We start from the raw sequence: 20,036 nt of genomic DNA on the forward strand, positions 1-20,036 counted from the left end.
TGACTATTACATTTGCAACAGTTGAAATGGAGAGTCACTCCCAAAGCCCCAATGGACACGGCATCCAGCCCATTATTGACCGGGTTGCAGAGTTGCCTAGCAACAACAGTTTCTCATGAAAATCTTGTAGACAACAGTCTCTTCCCTCTGAAGCGCCTCACTTCTCCCTAGCAACCGACTAGTGGGGTTTTCATTAGCACTACCAGAGAGCTACCGCCGGTATGCTTCAGAAAAGCCAGTGCTATTTTTAGCAACAAATAGCTTTTTTCTTTCAGAGAACCAAAGGAATCATCAAAATATTACACTCTGAATTTCTACAATACTGTATCTACTATTACGGTATACAGAAGACATAGATGGTTTATTTGAAACACTCAGAGAATTGCTGCATTCTTTTTTCAGCTAAACTGATTCGCTGATGGTTAATAATAATGTGCGATTCACTGCAAACATGAGGACTAAAACGAGAATTCTCGTTGCACCACAATAATGACGCAGAAACTCAGTTGGCATAAGAGGTTCCCTTTGCTACTCGTGATGCACTTAAATCTAATTTGCTTGAATAGAAACTCCAGGCAATGTAAATCAAGGGCGGAATGAGAAAACTGTGAGTGGGTGGAACGATCGCTATTTTAAGCAGAGACATATCTGACAATAAGCGGCCACACTGCAAAGCTCTCAGCTGCCAACTACAGTAATGTATGCACTCCTGGTCCCTCCCACCTGTACGTGTTGGTGTGTGGTGGGGAGAGAGCACGTCGTGAAAGGTGGAGCGTGCTGAAGATGTATTATTCAACCGTCTCGGAGGCTATTAATAGCAACACTGAAGCGCCATTGCAGCACAACAGTCTATAGATAGAAAGGTCATCTCACTGTTGATATAATGGGTACACTTAGGTGTCATCATATGCCATGAGCCTCCATGGTACATTCTGCTTGCGCGGCAGCAATGGCAGCAGTATTTCCCCCTCCTTTGTGATGAGGGGGAGAGAGGATAAAGAATACAGGAGATTGAATCTAAAGCTGGGAGTCATCTGGGGCGATCCAGAGGCGTGTGATGGACTGTTTTGTCATTCAGCACCAGTACCCAGGGGAAATAGGCTTTACTCCTCTGCTAAGCTCTCCCTCCTCTTCACCGTCTTCAGCACGCCTATATTTAGCCAGGATTTCCCTCGCCCAAAACAGTGCAGTGTGCCTCCAAAACACAGCATGGCATGCTGGAGTACACACTATTACTTCTGGCATTCATGTCACAGAGTGCAACATAGGATGAGACTGGATGACCTGTCATGCATGGTCTCTCTAGAGCAGTGATTCTCTTTTTGTGACATTTTGAATGTTATGGGATCACAATCTACACTGTAGAATCCTTAATTTAAGTTTGGACACCTGGTAGTCCCCAGATCCGACATTGAGAACCAGTGGTTTTTGGCATATGGTACTTTATTAGTCAGAAATGTCAAACAGCACATGGTGCAGTAAGACACTGAAGATAAAAGAATAACACAAAAAAATCCTGGGGACTGGTTTCCATTGTGTTCCATGTATTCAATTCATCAACATAGCATACAAAATGACCAATTAGCTTTTTATGTATGTGATGTATTGCCATGCTTTTCTGTTCTTGCTTAATGTAAGACGCTCTGGATTAAGAGCGTCAGCTAAATTCTTAAATTGTAAAAATTGTAACACAATAATACATGTCAACAAATACAAAGCACTATATGTACAAAAGAGATGGGAAAATTACATTTACCTCCCCTTCTGGTCTCCTGATAGATGTTTTTTCAGGCCCATTTGGAAAGAAACCAGTGTTACACATCCTTTAATGGATGGTGTTAGGGCAGTCCACATTTCGGTGGCAGAGACGTTGAATGAGAACTTTCCCTGGTCTAGAGGCAATTTAAATAAAATCTCTGGCCATATTTGGAGGCTGCAGTGACAGTGCAGGGCAGAGAAAACAATGACACCATATGGAAAGAGGATACCTTTCACGGTGACTCTGTTTACTGCTGTGCCCTCACACATACAGCACATCAGCACAATCTCCACATACCCTTGGCCACTGTGAAGGTTTTAGTGTTTGTCCAACAATCACACCATGATCTCCCCAAATGGGAATTATTAGGGACAGAAATAGTCCTGTATGATGCTATTTGCATAAATGCAACAGGGGATTCAATGCCCACATTCTGGGGTCATTGTGTTTTATTGAGAGGCGCTAGCCCCCCATATGCCCAGCTTTATGTGTTTGTGTGTACCGCACACATAACGATGATTTGATTGGCTGAGCAGTGAGCACGGAATGTGATATATGATGATGTATGACGATAATAGCGCCCGTCACTTCACACAAGTGTGATTTTTTTTATGAATGTATTGAGTACAACTACAATGAACAGAGTACAATTACCAATTAGCTGTAGTGTGAACAATACAATAATTAAAAACATAAAAAACATTTCAGGGTTTTCACATTTCCACTTTTTTGTTTACCTTTGAACTACAGTAAATGCCCATTGACTGTAGCCTCCCAGAGTGTGATTTCGAGGACTTATAGCACGCATGCTAACCTTTCCACAGCTGTGGGTCTCACCGCTGTGCTTCAAGAGGAACCCCTCTGTGTTCTGAGCACAGACACTCTCTGACCCTGGACACTCTTGCATTATGCAAGCCAGAGTTATGCCACACAATCTCGCTTTTACATAAGCTGTTTGTTTGCAACTCGCTGTGAATGTCCACTTGTTACGATGCACAATGCTGCATCTTGTGACGTCTTCTCTTCGTAGGCCTGACAAATCTAGGAATAGCCCTCAAAGGCAACAAGTTGTTTCAGAGACGGATGATAGATTCTCTTTCCCTGTAAGTTGGGTGTGATCCTCACTTGTCTGTGCTATATTGCACGGCTTGTTGCATAACACTGGGGTGAGCCCTGGTTTGACACTGGCGTGATGAAGACATCTAGGTCTGGTGATGGTACATCTGCATGCACTGGGTGATCTTAGTCAGGCGTGGTTCAAAACGTGTCCCTCGGTTATGTTTGCAAGGCAAACAAAAATGTTCCCTGAATGTACGGGTAGGGGGGGTACATTACATAAATCAATAGAATTCTTGTACAGACAAGTCTTCCTCGAAGCAAGCGTTGATACTTTGTGTACCCAATTGGCCATTGATACAGTAGTTTGCTCTTGCTACAGTATTCAGGAAGGAACACATGTTACTGGAAGAAAAGCGCCTGGGATTCAACCACAATTTGAGTACCTCCACCTTTCATTGTGGATCAACTCAGTGAAGCTAGACTTGATTAGCTACAGTAAATCAGCTGGTTAAGCCCATAAGGTTGAAATCACATTCCTCCCAAAACACAGTACGCACTAGTAGAGCAGGATCAGGACTGGCCTGGACCCAAATCTTCAAAACAATGTCAGATTATCACGTTGATGTGAAACAAGATAATCCTTTTAGATCGGATTCTCTTTCTCAACAAACGCCATTCTAAATCTAATCCACCGTCTACAGTACTAGGCTGGGTGTTGTGTACACTGCACAGACATTATGAAGGCCATTAAACTTAGAGTAGCTTCAACCTGCTCCAGGATGATCTGATAATCAGATGGGATCCATGTTCTCTGCTGCCCTGTGCTCATATGCCAACCAAGTATCATTAGTAAAATGCACATACTGTATTGCAAACATACAGTAGGTCATTGCAACTGGAGAGATGCATTTACAGGGACCAGGCAAAGGGTAACATTATGATACTGTACATATTTCATATTCTCATTATAGAATAGAAAGTAAGTACATTTTCGACTAAGAGGTTTATTTTGATAATCCACATGTTTGGTCAAGAGCACAATTATGTGATATGGAATAGACCACAAATTGTTTGTCCAATGCAAGGAAACACATTTTAAAGTTGAGGAGCATATAAAACGCATGAATAGCAAAATTATCAGATTTATATTATAACGATTGGATTATTTACTGCCCTTACGGTGCCCTAATATAATAGACACTAAAAGGGGACATTGCAAGCACACACTACACAGCTGCTTCCAATGATTGATTTGTCATCAAGCTTTGAGGTGCCTGTTTAGCAGCCATTGTTGTCGGCTATGTTCTTATCTGTAATGTAGATCATTTTATTGACATTTTTAGGGAAGAGCGGGAAATTGTCGATACAACTTTCAGCAGCCATTGCTTCTGAATGTCGGTGCTCTTGCAGGAATAGTTGAGTCTTCTTAAACTTGTTCCCCGCCGTGTGGTGCCACCCCAAGGTTGGTTCCCTGTACTGTAGAACCTAAAGCCCTTGCATTAAGCCAGGCCGGCACTGTCGCAGGGTCTTACCCCGAGTCTTTTCGGCCAGGGATCTAACCCAGACACTGTAAACGCAAGGCCAGTGAGCTGGTTTGAGTTGATGGATGCCAATTACTAATCATGGGTCTCACCTGTTATATAATGGAGGCTGGAAGTGCTAAGTGGGAGAATGTTTGGCTTTGGGGGCTAACAAGTAAACAACACCAGGGGTGAGCTGCCAGCAGGGACTTGGGGGGGGATAAACAACGCCTGCGCTACAGTTCTTGAGTTCCTGGTTTGTTTTTCTTATGCCTGTCAAGTATTTTTCTATTTTTGAACATTGTATTTGTATTGTTTTTCTTATGCCTGTCAAGTATTTTTCTATTTTTGAACATTGTATTTGTATTTTTTTACACTGTATAAACTATTGCATGGCTATTGCTGTTGTTTTGGAGGAATTGCATTCTTGGACATTGTCAATTCTTTGAAGTCCAATTATTACAAATACATTGGTGGGCTAAATAAATACTATTGGTCCATTGATCTTAAAGGAATGTTACTGTAACACGAGGCCCAATGTGTACCATTTGTTCACAAAACATTGTATGCACAATGGTTACATAGCTTATGAAGGTATAGGGTATAGGTATGTTTTGAAGGACAGGGGGCATAAATAAGACGAATGATTGAAAAACAGTTCATGTAGTGTACTCAGTATATTAATTATAATTTATAATAAAATATCAAATAATGCCCTTCGAGTTAAAGTGCTCATACAGTATGATACTCTAACAGTACGTTTTAACAGCGGGAGACCAACGGCGAGCATCGCTTGAATTTCATTGGCTATCGGCCACTATCGCCGGGCGATAGTCGCCCAAAAGATGAATTATTTTTATCTTTTCGGCCGACGTTCCTCCGCCCACTTTTCGACCATCGCCTGTTCGCCTGCTATCGCCAGCTATCGGCAGTAGTTGCCGGGTCCCATTGACAAATAATGCACTTCCGGAAAATTCATCTGGCTGTCGCCCGCTGTTAAAACGTACTGTGAGGCTCACCGAACTAAAGACATGACTTTACAGAGTGTGGGCACATAATACGCGTGCGAAGAAGCGGCAAGAAAGCGCCTAGAGCAGGAGTCTCTTCCTGGTTTTTAAACAGATGGTGGATGGAAATGACGCTTGCGCGCGGCTTCATCTTGCAGCGTTGGCAAATCGTTTCCGATTTGTTGCCGACGCTACAAGTTTATTCTTGTGTATTTGTACCCTTACTTGGCAAGTTTCATCTCAATCTGCTGGCGTATTTCCTGGCGCTCCTGTTCGCTCCTTACTGGGAAGATATTCTTGTCCTCCAGCTCCTGCTTACTGGGCCGGTTCCGTAGTTTGACAGCCAAGAGCTCCTTCCTTAGCCTGCGAGGAAGTGTGCCTGCATGCACCCACGCATGTATGCAAACACGGAGACAGACACAGGGATAGACACACATGCACGGAAATAAATATGGGTCATCAGGTATCTGCACTCAAAATGTGCGTGATAATTCCTTCTTTATTTAGCACAACAGGAAAAAATACTGTGTGCGTGTGATCATGAAGCAGATTTTTAGTGTGGACCTCCTTTCTTCATTCTTAACCTATTTCTAAACATATTATTCAAAAAGTGTAATTTATAGCAAAACATATTTTCAAATTCCACTAATGGTGTGCCGTGGGACAAGTCCAGCTGTGTTTTGAGATTTGAAACAACCACACATTATTGTTGCAATATATCCAACTATACAAAAACGTATGAATATTTATTTTCTATCTTAGTAACTGTGTACCCATTTCCCATAACAAATCAGCCTTTCCTTTATAGGCGAGACTTTTCATATTGTTTCACAAATACAGGTAGGCCATGATGTTTTGACTTGTTCATCACAAGTTTGAAAACCACTGCCCTCTGTGGATTATATCAGTGACAGTTACCCGGACTATGCGGTCGAACCTGACACGCGTGGACACTTAGCATGTACAACACGCTGATATTCATTATTCTTTCCCCTTCGCCGATGTCCATATAAATGTACAGTATGCTAGTATGCTCATGCACCTTATGTCTAACCTCAGGTACTTAACCGCACCGGATAAGTACTGTGAAAACATGTACTGTAGATACATTGTTGTTTTTTTATTGATCTTCCTTCCTCTTCCCATTGCTCCCCCTGCCCACCCTTCTTCTTCTTCCCTTTCTTTTTTATGGAAATAAATAACAAACCGAAGGAGCTTGTACAAAAATGTATGTCACCCGCTGTTTTACACCGGTAAACCCGTGATGAGACAACAAAGTATAATATGTCACATCATATGACTCATAAAGCCCGGTCATGGCGAGCTGGCCACCCGCAGTGTCATCATGACTCATGACTCGTGTGTCAGCGACGCTGCTTCTCACCGGAGATGACGGAGTCGTTCCAGCCTTCCAGGTCGGCGGGAAGGCCCGAGGAGTTGGAGAAGCACAGGTCCAGCCTGACGTTCTCCTTGTTCTCCTCCGCCTCCTTCCTGGGCCAGTCGGCCACTCCTCCTCTGCAGCCTCCCGTCAACATGCCGGACGGCTGCTGGTTCTCGGAGCTGCAGGAACGAGAGAGCCATCCGTCGGAGAACCACGTCCGCGGGGAGGAGCCCGGCTCACACCCCTCGTGCACGCTGAGGGGAAGAAGAGGAGGGCAGGTGGGCAATTAAACGAGTTGACCCGTTAAGACCTGAGGCTGATTCCACAAAATGCCCTCTAAATCAGTAGTTCTCAAACTTTTCTGTGCCAAAGACTTGGGGGGTCTTTGATGTATATTTGGCCGTGGATATATACTGTATTTGGCCGTGGACCCCCCTCCCCCAACTGAAAATGTTTAGTTTCAGGAACCAACAGAATTATTCAACATTTTCAAGCTAAAATAGCACATGTAGCCTACAAGCTTGCACAAAGTGACATGCTCTGAGTTTGCTAGCAACGCAAAAATATAAAATTACAGAGATGCTTTCTCTGTTTTAATGGGTTAAAGAAGTGTTCGATGTATACATAATTGTTCTGGGGGTGTGAAGGGTTTAATTTCAAAGTGAGATAAGTGTGGAGAACCTTACCTAGTGTGGTTGCACACTGTATTGTATAGTAATTGCCCGACTTTATTCCGGATAAACCTTTTTTAATTCTGTATTAACTTTTTGTGCTGTCATGTGGGTCAATACATCACCATCATACTGTACTTAGCGAGCTGCTCGAAGGAAATTGAAACCACCATTTTCCCAGAATTGCACCTTTCTAGTTTCTAGTTACACCTAGTCATTCAAAACGAATCCTAACAAACATTCAAACAGAGGTACTGTATATGCATTTAGGTGAATACAGATGAAGCCAATAGCCATTGTATACATACACCTTTTTACGGGTGCAGTAATTAGTTTAGACAGTTTTTGGTTTAGACTAGTCATTGGTTAGACCAGTCATTTAGTCTACAACCTCTCAAACCCTCACCCTAAACTTAACCTCCCACGGGGCAGCACACCTAAACCTAACCTTAACCCATGTCTAACCAATGACTAGTCTAAACTAAGTATGCACCCCATTTTTACAGCATGCTAGATAAGCTACAAATGTGCTCTGTGATATTTTGTTATTTTTCTGCTCTGTCAGAAGGTATTGCAATCATCACTCTAGAATAGTTTGATGACCGAGTCAGGATAGCATTGCTCACCTCTCTTGCCTATTCTTGGAAGCAAAGGCTCGCTGCAGCTCCTCCATGATGCAGCTAGGGGGCATAGGAGGGTGTATCATATTGCCTAGGTGGGGGGACCCTGAGGGGTGGGAGTGCGGGCCCCGGAGTGGCAGCACCATTGGGGCCAGGTTTTCTGGCGGCCTTGGAGGAGGCTCCTTGGGGAGGTAGGCGATGGGCAGGTGCGTGGGGAGTGATGATGGGCCTGAATCTAAAAGGAAAAAGGAATGAACAGAGAAACGCAATGGAAGCAAGAGGTGAATATAGAACGAGGGCACAGTTGCAGTACTTGTTTCATCTTTAACTGCTTTAAAAAAAAAAAAAAAACACCATACAGAAGCCAAACAACAAAGGGAACAAAATATTGTTTCCCCTTTCTTTTTACCAAATGGGTTTGATTTGATATTGTCAGTATTGAGTATTATGTACTGCAGTCTCCCCTTCGTACACTGTAGCTTACACACCCCCTCTTTTACAGTGTCCAGACCAGTGTTAATCAGTGGTATCACGTAACTAAGTACATGTATTCAAGTACAATTTTGAGGTACTTGAGTAATTCCAATTTCTAATACTTTTACTTCTACTCCACTACATCTCAGAGGCAAATATTGTTCTTTTACTCCACTACAATTTTTAGAAAGCTTTAGTTACTACTAGTAACTTTGTAGATTTCGATTATTATTACAAAGCATACAGTTATGACCTCAGCTCTATATACATATCGGCCATTTGACAATCTACAAGCGCACAATGTGCGGTGATGCGATGCATTGTGAGCTTGTAGATCTGCTATTTCCAAAAGATTCTTATGCATTTGAAAAATGGGACATTCTGCACAATGAGTACTTTTGGTACTTCTAAATACATTTCTACACAAATACTTTTACACTTTTACTCAAGTACAGTGTATTTCTATATTGCGGAATTGATACTTTTACTTAAGTAAATCATGAGTATACTTCTTCCACCACTGGTGTTAATTCAACTCAGACAGAGTGCAAATGGAACCAAGTGGAGCAGCAGAACCCCCGCACTCACCCTCACCGGCACTCGGCTGGGGTAGAGGTCTTGGAGGTACTTGTGGCGGGGACGTTCCTAGAGGTACGCTGTCCTCCGGTCTCTCTTCTCCAATTATTTCTCCTGCCTCTTGCAGAGCCTCGGGGAGCTCCCCTCCAGGGAGAGACTCCTCCTCCTCCTCCTCGTCTCTGTCCTCCTCTGACTTCTGCATGCTCTCCTCTAGCCGCTCAAAGTCCTGGGGAGGGGCAGCGGCTGGAGAAAAGATGTTTGTTAGATCGTGAATGCATGTGGGTTAAAATGTTGTGTACAACGCAAACATTTACCTTAAGGTTTAGTGTTGACATTAGCCACTTAAACCCTAAATACTCCATTGACCACCCGCATTTAGAACAAACAACAACTACTCTGCCACCAAAATGTGGAAGGCCCTGACACCATGCATCCAATAAAAGGGTGTGTACGCACAGTGTCCCTGGTCTGTTTCAACATTGGCCTGATAGAGAACATCTACCAGGAGACCACAAGGGGAAGTAAATGTTCCCATCGCAAGGAGTTGTCATTCACTGCCGCTGTTTATCCTTTTCGCACTTTGTAGTGTTCGTGTCTTTTGTAGCCTACATAGTGTTTTGTATTGTTGATTACATACGTGTATTATTGTCTTACATTTTTAAGCTATGTGGATGAATTGAATACATAGGGCCACAATGGAAACAAGTCCCCAGGACTCTTCTGTGTTAAAAACAAAATGTACTTTGTAATTCTTGCCTTTGAATACCTATTTATAAAAACATAAGTAGTACTTTGTCCACCACCACGCTGTCATTGAGATGACTCTAGTGCCCTCTAGTGGTGGTACATGCCTAGAACATCATGTGATTCTCAACCTTTTTCATTTCAAGGACTCCATTATGCATTAGTCCACTCCACGGACACTCATTGATTTGATACAATTCTATATCTCTGGGACCCCAATCTACACTGTAAAATCTAATGTAATAACTCTCAGTTACAGACCACTGGGGGTCCTCAAAGACAATGGTCAAGAGGTGCACGCACATCAACAAATTTCAACGGGTGCAGGATCCAAAAGAATAACTAAGAAAGGAAAGAGGAGATCCGCACACCGTTTTAAATGCTCCCAAAACAATGTATTGACACACAGAGAGAAAAACAATACAACGTTTCGGCTCCAGGGTCCTTTGTCAGGTATACTGAAACAGCGCGTCTAAGTGCTGGCATATATGTGTCACTCTCGTCAGTTTGTGAGTGGCGCAACCTGGGACTCGCTCCGCCCTGAGGGCGAGTTTGGGAGCTTTTAAAACGGTATGCGGATCTCCTCTTTCCTTTCTTAGGTCCTCAAAGCCCCGACATTAAGAACCAGTGGCCTACAAAGCAAACACTACTAACTTTCTCTTTATATTATTTTGTCGACCAAAGCAACAGCTTCTTGTGTAGATTGCTTAGTTGTATTAATATTGACTGAACACAACAGCGTTGCATAGATGCATACCTTTACATTATGAAGCTGTATTGCCTCTATGCCATTGGTTCTCAAAGTGGAGTCTGAGGACCCCCAGTGTTCCTTGAGGGGGTTCCCCATGCAGCTAAATATGTTAATATACAGTAGCATCAACATCATTTGAACCACTATCCATATTTTATATGTTGGCTATTCAAAAGTAGGCTAGCAGATATTTAAGCTCACAGCACGTCACTTTGTGCTGCACTGCGAGCTTGTACATCTGCTATTTTGGAAAAGGTTGAATTATTTGGTTAATCTTTAAACACAAATGTTCTGTTCTGGGGGTCCCTGGCACAAAACATATCAATTTTGGGGACCTTGATAAGAAATAGTTTGTGAATCACTGGCCTTGTTTTTTTGTCGTTGTTATAGTTGTGGGTTGGACTCTGCTATAATCCACTTGACTTAAATTAGATGTATTTTTTATTATATATCTTCATAGTTATGCGGTAGATATAGTTAAACAAACATATAGTAATATAGTTATAGTGCTTAGTATGTGAACAGCCCTTTAGCTCAGCTGTATGAGAATGTTGGGGTGAATGTTGGGGTGTCGTACCTTGAGGGGGGTGTTCCTCATCCGGGCCCAGATATTCCACACTGCTGACCGTAAGGCCAGGAGTCAGAGGTCTCCCAAACCCCCCCAGTAGGACTGTACCATCTGAACAGCAGCCGTGGGAGGGAGAGCCATGGTCGTGGCACAGGAGACTACTGGATAATGCTACATCTGTGGGGAGTGGAGGGGAGGAATGCACTGTGGGTTTCATCACTGCAGTTACAGTACAAGAGAAAAGTCACCCATCATAACTAAATACTTTTACTTACTGTACTTCACTTCAACCTTTTTGCAAAAAAATATATGTTAATAACATTTAGAAGATTTAGAACACTTTCCTGGGGGTCTTTATGTGTGTAATATGTGGTTTTAGATATAGCAGTAGATTTAGCAGTGTCCATGATGTCACAGACACTGGTCTCACTTCCTTCCTGGACTACATGTTGTCTCAGTAAGACAGCCCTCCCCCTATCCACAAGGAGGAGCAGTACACCAAAGCATTATGGGAATTGTAGTCCAGGAAGAAAGTGAGCCCAGTGTCTGTGACATCATGGACACTGCATCTAAAATACTGCATCTAAAATATCTAAAACCACATATTACACATATAAATACCCCCAGGAAAGTGTTCTAAATCTTCTAAACATATATATTTTTGCTTAAACTAGACATTTAAGGTTTAAATGTTTGGATACTTCAAACTTCAACTGCAATTTACAATTCATCATCTACATTTCAGAGGAAAGTACAGTATTGCACTTTTTATTCCACTACAAATATTGACAACTTTTAGTTACAACTTACATATTTTGATCATTAACACACAAAACCTGCATTTAAAAAAAAATATATATATATATATATACATAGACACATTTTAGTACTCATTTCGATGCCACTACTTTTGTTATCTTAATCAAGTCAAATTTTTAATACAGGCCTTTTACTACTATGGTAACATAGTATTATTATATTGTGGTATTGCTACGTTTCTGCTCATCAGGCCCAAATCAAAAGTCTACTATATGTACAGGCATAAAACACTACTGTATATAATTTGATATGCAAATGGAGCAAACAAATTGCAGAAAGGATAAATGCAACCAATTATATTTAATGCAGTCTAAAGAGACCTCCAGAGGCCATCACCTCAAACTACAATTCCACCACTATGCTAATGCATGTGTGATGCAAAAACGCATGGCACTCATACAGCACTCATACAACACTCCACAATCACCTTTACAGTTGGAGCTAGATGTGCCTCCTCTATGTTCCTGTACAATGAAGTAAGTGTTATGTGATGTCCTCATGCACCTACTTTTTAAGTCACCTTGACTGATTCGGTAGCAATTACTGTAAAAGGTTCTCATTTATCCTACAGTATTCCCAGCAAGATCTTGTCTGTTAACAAAAGAGAACATCAGAATATTGCTATTTATTGTAAACCAAAGTGTTTGTGTGAAAAGGTGGTTAACGGTGCATTTATATATCGCCGTTTCAAAAGCGCTGGATAAGGTGCAATACATTCACCGTTTCAATTCACACACACATTCACACACTGATGGCAGAGGAATCAATGAACCAAGGCACCGACCTGCTCATGGGGAGCAGTTGCGGGTCAAGTGTCTTGCTCAAGGACACTTCTAAATTGATTGATTGATTGATTTTTTTATTTCACAGTATGTAGAATGGGTACATTTAAAAAACGCACAAAAGTCAATACAAAACTGTTACTTGTGGACGAACCATGATAAAGCACTGAGGCTACAGTAACCCAGGCGGAGCCGATGATCCAACCAGGAAGCTTCCCGGTTTCCCCAGTGGCCGCCCTACCTCCTGAGCCACTGCCGCCCCTCAGTGGCATCCGTGGTAAACCGTTGATATTGCTTCCATTTGACACTTTGAACCTTTACACGGTACTGTATATCCTGAATGTCGGCAACAGCTCACCAGGGTCATAATAAATTGATAGGAACGAACATAATTCAAAGACTGGGAGCATGTATTTTTGATCATAACCACTGATTATACCTGACCTGAATCGTGAAAGGGAATACATGCACTGTACATACATTTTGAGATGTGTATGCAGCTGCTTGCACATGCACTTTGGATTGCATTTGCTTGCTGACGAGTTGAGTGGACAGCCCTGGGTACATCCATTCTATCTGTAAGTGGAAGTTTATATGGTTGCAACTATTTACTTAGTGATTATTACTATGATGAATAACTTTTCAGATTAATTATTAGAAATTCTGACAACTAGTGATTATATTTTGAGACATCCAGCTTTTAGTCCACAAACTTCGTCTTAAACAGACATTAAATTCCCATTGACAATGAATGGAGAATTCTACGTTATAGTATCTGAACAAATAGGCATAGTGTCTATTTTACGTCATGATGATGATGATGTACGATGATAAGAGCGCCCCTCACTTCACACAGGTCTGATTTTTGTCATCGACTTAAATCTATTAGTTCGAGTTCAACTGTTGCACTATAGAAGTCTGCAACTTGCCTCCACATCCATAGGCACTAATGATGACCACACACGGGCATGGCACATTTATGAACGTATGCACCCCCCAGCACCAGCACCACCACCACTACCGCCACCACCCATCCCAGCCCAGTCTATTTATGAACGTATGCACCCCCCAGCACCAGCACCAGCACCACCACCACTACCGCCACCACCCATCCTAGCCCAGTCTCCTACAGTACCTGTGGCACTCTGCTTGAGTTTCTCATTCTTCTTTTTCCTCCATTTCCAGGGCTTGAAGAGACGCCCCAGGGTGGACAGCTTACTGTTGCGTCGGATGGGTGGAGTGTGGACCCCCGACACCAGGCAACCCGTCCTCAGCACCCTCTGCTGGTCCATCGCCTCCACTGCAGCCAGGAGACAGATGGAGGAGAGCGCCAGAGTGGGGTAGAATTGGGTGGAGAGAGAGAGGAGGGTGTTGAGGAAGTGAAATTAAAGGATAGGAGAGGTGTCAGATTAAGATGGAGCAGGGGAGGCGGAGTGGGTCAGGGTAATGAGAAAAAAGGTGTATGATGGGAAGGAGGGTGGGGGTAGAAAGAGGGTTGGGGTTACGATAGGTTGAAAGCAGAGAATCGGGGAACAGGGGAGAGGATGTGGAGATGAGCGAAAGTAGGTGAGAGAAAGAGAGAAGAAAAGAACATCATTACAAAGTCCACCTCACTGAATAAACCATGATGGAATCTGTGTGCACTGATTCAATTACAACGATGTGATTGAATCATTGCGGACTCGGACTCCCTTGAGAATGTTGTGTCCCTATGCATCCAATTAACTATGCAACCATGCTGTATGCGACACACCAAAACAAACACTGTTCGTCCCGATTTACGTGTTCTGTAAGAATACACCGAGCCTCATAAAATGCAAAAGCCTGCCTTTCCCATGTGGCCAACAGGTGTGCCAATCTCTCTGCATCGATCTCTCAGTAAGAGTTGTTGCCTGGTGAAATGAATGCCTCTGTTCATTTCATTGTCCACTTTACTTCTCTAACCAACGCCACACCTCAGCCAGCTGCAAGTACGTCTCTTTACCCCAACTCTCAACCACTTATCGTACAATGAATAGCAAAAACAGCCGGTCTACAACACATCGCGTTGTGAGCTTCTTCTTTTTTTGAGTGGTACAACCACTCCTATATGCGGAGCTTTGTGTCCCCCTGTGTCCGAGCACGAAAATAGAAAATTAGTTGGTTTTCATCACCAAGTGTCACTGTTGTGCAGCCTAACACACACACACACACACACACGCACACACACACACACACTAAGGCTGTACCCAAACATTCAAGGTTCGAATGTTCGCTCGTTGGCACTCAAATCTTAATTAATGGGTTTGAACCATTCGTTTTTTTTTAAATATAAAAATAAAAATATATATATCTTTCCTTTTTTATTAACTCGAAAATATATCTCGGCGAGAATGTTATATATGTTAAAAAGTAAGTTTCTCGTGCATTCCTGTCAGAAGTTATGTCTATCTCCTTGTTGTGCTGTCCCTCTCCAAAATCCCCTGTGCACATTAATTTGGTGATGGGCCTACAGCCAATCAGCAACAAACACACACACACGCACACACACCAGCACGGCACAATTTGAGAAAAAGGTTAGTTCTCTCTCTCTCTGCGCTGTTGCGTCTGTCTGTCTGTCTGTCTGTGTGTGTGTGTGTGTGTGTGTGTGTGTGTGTGTGTATGTGTGTGTATTGTTAATTTGTTGTATTGTATTGTATTTGTTGTGTATTTGGGTCTGGACTACACCACAGTTGAATGGCAGAGGGCTGGGTTTGTATTGTGCATTGGAAGCTGCTATGGTTTGTTATATGGTTTATTTTGCAATGCCAGCAGTTATATTTAACAATGAATGTGTAGTTAATAATGATGTATAATGTTGTATGATGTGGGTTATGTTGGTTTTAGAGTTATTGCAGGTTTTAAGGTTACCTCTAACATGGTAGAGTCCACACTGATTGCCTCAGCTGAGTATAAAAGTCTGCCAGGAACAAACAGTCAGTTTTTTGATGGTGGTACTGACGGCACCTCAGTTTGCTGCTGATGCCTCAGCACTTTAGCTTCTGACTCTGTGCTGATTTCCAGCCGCTTATTGGGCAAACCCTACAGTGTCATCATTAAACATGGATGGGAAACAACAAACAGGCCTAGTAAACAAGGGCTTGGATGTGAGTTTGAAAAGTGACTCGAGACAGAATATTTCTGCGGTCAGCAGTACTGCAACAAGTATCACAATGCCTCCACACTACCAACGCAGCAGTTAGTTACACAATAGAATCCAGAGTTAATTTGGCTCAGAGTATAAAGATTGACCCGCAAGAGTACATTTTATTTAAAGATGAAGTGCCACAATTTTTGTATTTTTCCAGTTTTTCATGTGTCTATGAGGTGACAGTACTTCATTAGACACCCTGGAGTTGTTTTTATGTGCAATGGTGTATTAACTTTGTATTTAGGGTTTCTTCCTGGAGGCTGAACCCTTGACAGTCAAACGGGCCAATGATGTAAACAGTAATATAGTGACACCACACTATCAGCCCTCCCCCTTTATCATACAACTACGGCTTCAGTTCAGGTGGATCACCATGCACCCATCACCGCAAACCAGGCATACTTAATGAACTGGTGGGCGTGTCCACATAAAAGTATGATTTTAACAAATACTGTACACTTTTTGGAAAAAGTTCTTCCCCCTTATATTGTAATAATACCTGATAATCATGTTTTAGGGTGGGAAAAAATGGTGGCACTACATCTTTAAAATACCGGTAATGAAACACTAACACTAACACGATATTGTGTACGGTTGCATGTCAATCATGTTCCTTTGTCCCCAGTCAACGATGTATCATGGTGGTGGTTATTATGATGTCTTTTTGTCAGGCTGGCTCTCGTCTGTGCAGCGAGTGCCGTGTTTGTGCATGTGTTCCTTGACTTTCTGGCTGAGAGAGAGTGAGTAAACAAAGGAAAGGCTGTATACACAATCTATGTAATGCTCAGGAGCACGGTGCATGTTATTTCAACTGGCTGAGATATCTGCAAACCCTTCCACTTAATCCTCACAAGACCACAAGAAGACATACACTCTTCTCCCTGTAAAGGAACGTGGGGTTTCGGCGGATGAAGGCTGTGACTCATAATGTAGCAGACAGACGGGCAAAGTGTGAGCCTACACAGCTCAATAAGTGTGCATAACTGGCCCCCGTACAGCCGCATCTAATGAAGAAGGACGCACGTGTACAATAAACAGACAGTGTTTAAGAGCTGCATACGTCAGTGCGAGACGTCAAGCGCCTCCGCGGCGCTCAAAATCTTTGTGTTTTCACAAGCTGGTTTTGTAGAAGGAGGGGCGCTGGGGGAGGGATTTCCAGTCTGGTTCCGGGTGTGTTGTTGAGTGCAGTGAGAGGAGAGACTGAGAGGGTGGGGTTCAGCCTACTCCTTTTCATGTAAGGGTGCATCGGTTAATCGAACTAATCAATTTAATCGATTATTAAAAGTTGTCGATCTTATTAAAATAATAACAATAATTCTCCTTTTTTGTATTGATTTTTTTATTTTACCTAAAATAGTATATACCGGTAATAGAATATAGCCAAAGCATTGAGATCTTGTAGATCGGCTATTAATAGGGCGATCAGAAAAACTTGAGTCAATTCAAAAAATCTATTAGAATGTCATGTTGATCCGTTGATGCTTCAAACATGCTTTACTCTGTCAATAATTGACAGTTGCAGACTATTTTCATGTGCACATCTTCCCACTTCTTCGTCTTCTTCTTCTTCGCCCCCCAAGCATATATAGGCAGACAGACAGTGATGAAAGGGGGGGAGAAATGTAGTGTGACGAGGCCATGAAAGCATTGGTTAGATAAGGGAGAATGCTCAGCTCTGGTTGTTTTAGTATGACCCTAAAACCGCCTGGAAACGGGTCAGTTGACCACCTGGCAGTCTACCCGAGTCTCCACCTGCAGCTGTGTGTGTGTGTGTGTGTGTTTGTGTGTGTGTGTGTGTGTGTGTGTGTGTGTGTGTGTGTGTGTGTGTGTGTGTGTGTGTGTGTGTGTGTGTGTGTGTGTGTGACACAGAGCATGGTGGGCAGTACAGTAGGGCACTACACTGTAGAATCCAGGTCAAGCCTTAAGGAAACCAGTCCAGTCACAGAGAAACACATAGCGGAGGGGAAAGAAGAAAAAAAGGTTAGCATGGAGGATGGGTGGAGGGGCGTGTGTGTGTGTGTGTGTGTAGTGTGTGTGTATGGAGAGAGGGAGAGCAAGAGGGAAGAGAGGAGGGGTCAGGCCCACACCGCTGTTGCTATGGCGACCACATCCAGATGCTGCGGCAGCAGTGGGAGCCAGCGGGAGCAGAGAGGCAGCGTGTGCAGCTAAAGCCTTGTCTCTATGCCTCGGCGGTACGGCGCGCTGAACGCGGCCCCCGATCTACAAGCACACGACGCGTTGCGCCCGCAACGCGTCGTGGGCCTGTAGATCGGGGCCGCGTTCAAAGCAGTAAGAAGCCCCCTTCTCGGCCACCACCACACCAGACCCCTGTGCATTGTGGGTAGGGGGTGAGACGGCAGCAAGGAGGACGTGGACGTGTCTGCGATTTCAAAGAGGGGAGGGGGAGAGAGAGAGAGAAAAAGGGGGGGGGGGGGGGGGGGGGGGGAGATTCCGGGGAGAAGAGGAAGAGGGGGAGGAGGAGGAGGAGAGATGTGGGAGGGGGCTGTTGCTATACGGAAGAGCTTGCCGGAGAATCTGCAGCCCGGCCAATCAGGGCCCGGCTATTTATAATGTATATCAAATAACTCTCCATTTGCAAAGAAGGGGAGGTGGTTCAGAGAAAATGACAGGAGTCTGGGGTGAGGAGGGACACGATTTGGGTGTGAAGCACATGGTGGTGTTTTTTTGTAACCATGCACAAAATGAGGGCGTAGTGAAATGTGTGTCAAATACATAAACCATGAATGGAAACCATGCGACGGTTCCTGTCCTATTGTAATTAATATGCTAATACAAATTGGATTTATTAAATCCATGTGTCATGTTGCTAGTCTGTTTGCTGTAATGCCCTCAGTCCCCACCAACACCAGTTTATGTGCACCGTACTGTAATGCTGTAAAGCCTTTTGATGTATTTACAGGCTTTATGCAAGATTAAAGCTTGATATTCGCCAGCAGAGAAATAACGGCGGCATTTAATGTACCCTGTGTATGAATGCATGAACGAGCATATACTGTATGTATGTATGTACCGGTATGTATATGTATGTCTGCATGTATGTATGTATGTATGTATGTAATATACAAAGAGCAAACAAGTTAATTGCACTTTGCGGCTTGATCTACTGGGGTAAAACGTTACTGTACTGTGGTTATGTTATTCAGTATGTTAAGTAGGCTACTGTAGCGTCCAAGTGAGCTCTATACTGTAGCATGTCTGTGTGTCACCAGGGACCCCACCCCGTTTAACCACGCTGTCAGCACATTGGACAACAGAATACCATCGCTCGCACGTCTGTACACAGTATACTGTGAACAAAAGTCTGCTATGTTGACTCTCTTTCTATGAGGTACGCTCAGCTGAGCGTATCGATGGACATTACCGTCATCATAAGAAACATTCATTTAGATTAAAATGTATAACTTGCATTCATTTTCTTCCCGGAGACTTCTTGAATTAATAAATGGCGACAAAAATCTAATACAAAAACAATGTGCTTTTCAAACGGCAGGGAGTTTTATTTTGAGATAAGCGCCTTTAGCCGCAATAGAACTGCAGCATAAAGGCCACACTTTGACAACAATGAAAATCCCACAGAATGGGTGTATAAACTGAATTACGAATGAATCGTTATGTGACCTATTCAGAGTGGGTGGTGCAAATATCATAGTTTTGTGAGTTTAACTAACTGGGTAATGTTTTAAAACGTCCCTTTCAATAGTTCAACCTCAAACTCAAACTTATTGTTACATTATAAGTTTAAATGGATGGGTTAAAAATGTGCTTCCTACAACTGCATTTAGTACAGGTGCAGTACAGACAAACACACAGACACACACACATACACAAACACGCACGCACGCAGGCACGCACACGACAGACAGACAGACAGACAGACAGACAGACAGACAGCACACCTATCTATACCATATAGCCTATGATAGAATATGCCATCATGAATGCTTTTAACTGCTTTATAACGTTTTGGACTATGCATAAGTAGCTAAAAAAATGTATTAATTTAAAACAAAGTCGTGGTAGCTCCTACCTGTCAGTCGGCTGAAATTTCACTAATAGCTGCACTTAGAATAATAACATGCAGTAATTTATGATGGATTCAGCAGGCCCAGTTTAAA

The 20,036-nt window shown here is 43.0% G+C and overlaps 1 protein-coding gene across 1 annotated transcript in view; it reads right to left on the reverse strand.

Annotated features, from left to right (window-relative positions):
* Window positions 1–20,036, reverse strand: part of phactr3a (phosphatase and actin regulator 3a) — a gene marked incomplete at its 5' end in the record, with an annotated part of 40,976 nt that overhangs the window by 5,008 nt on the left and 15,932 nt on the right. The window contains 6 exons of the mRNA XM_080762782.1: window positions 5,571–5,724; window positions 6,730–6,980; window positions 8,024–8,252; window positions 9,080–9,310; window positions 11,140–11,307; window positions 13,867–14,031. Coding sequence (XP_080618908.1) covers window positions 5,571–5,724; window positions 6,730–6,980; window positions 8,024–8,252; window positions 9,080–9,310; window positions 11,140–11,307; window positions 13,867–14,031 — 1,198 coding nt within the window. The remainder of the gene's footprint in view (window positions 1–5,570; window positions 5,725–6,729; window positions 6,981–8,023; window positions 8,253–9,079; window positions 9,311–11,139; window positions 11,308–13,866; window positions 14,032–20,036) is intronic.

The sequence above is a fragment of the Protomyctophum bolini genome (assembly GCF_963924005.1).
Source record: "Protomyctophum bolini genome assembly, chromosome: 5".
NCBI lineage: Eukaryota > Metazoa > Chordata > Actinopteri > Myctophiformes > Myctophidae > Protomyctophum > Protomyctophum bolini.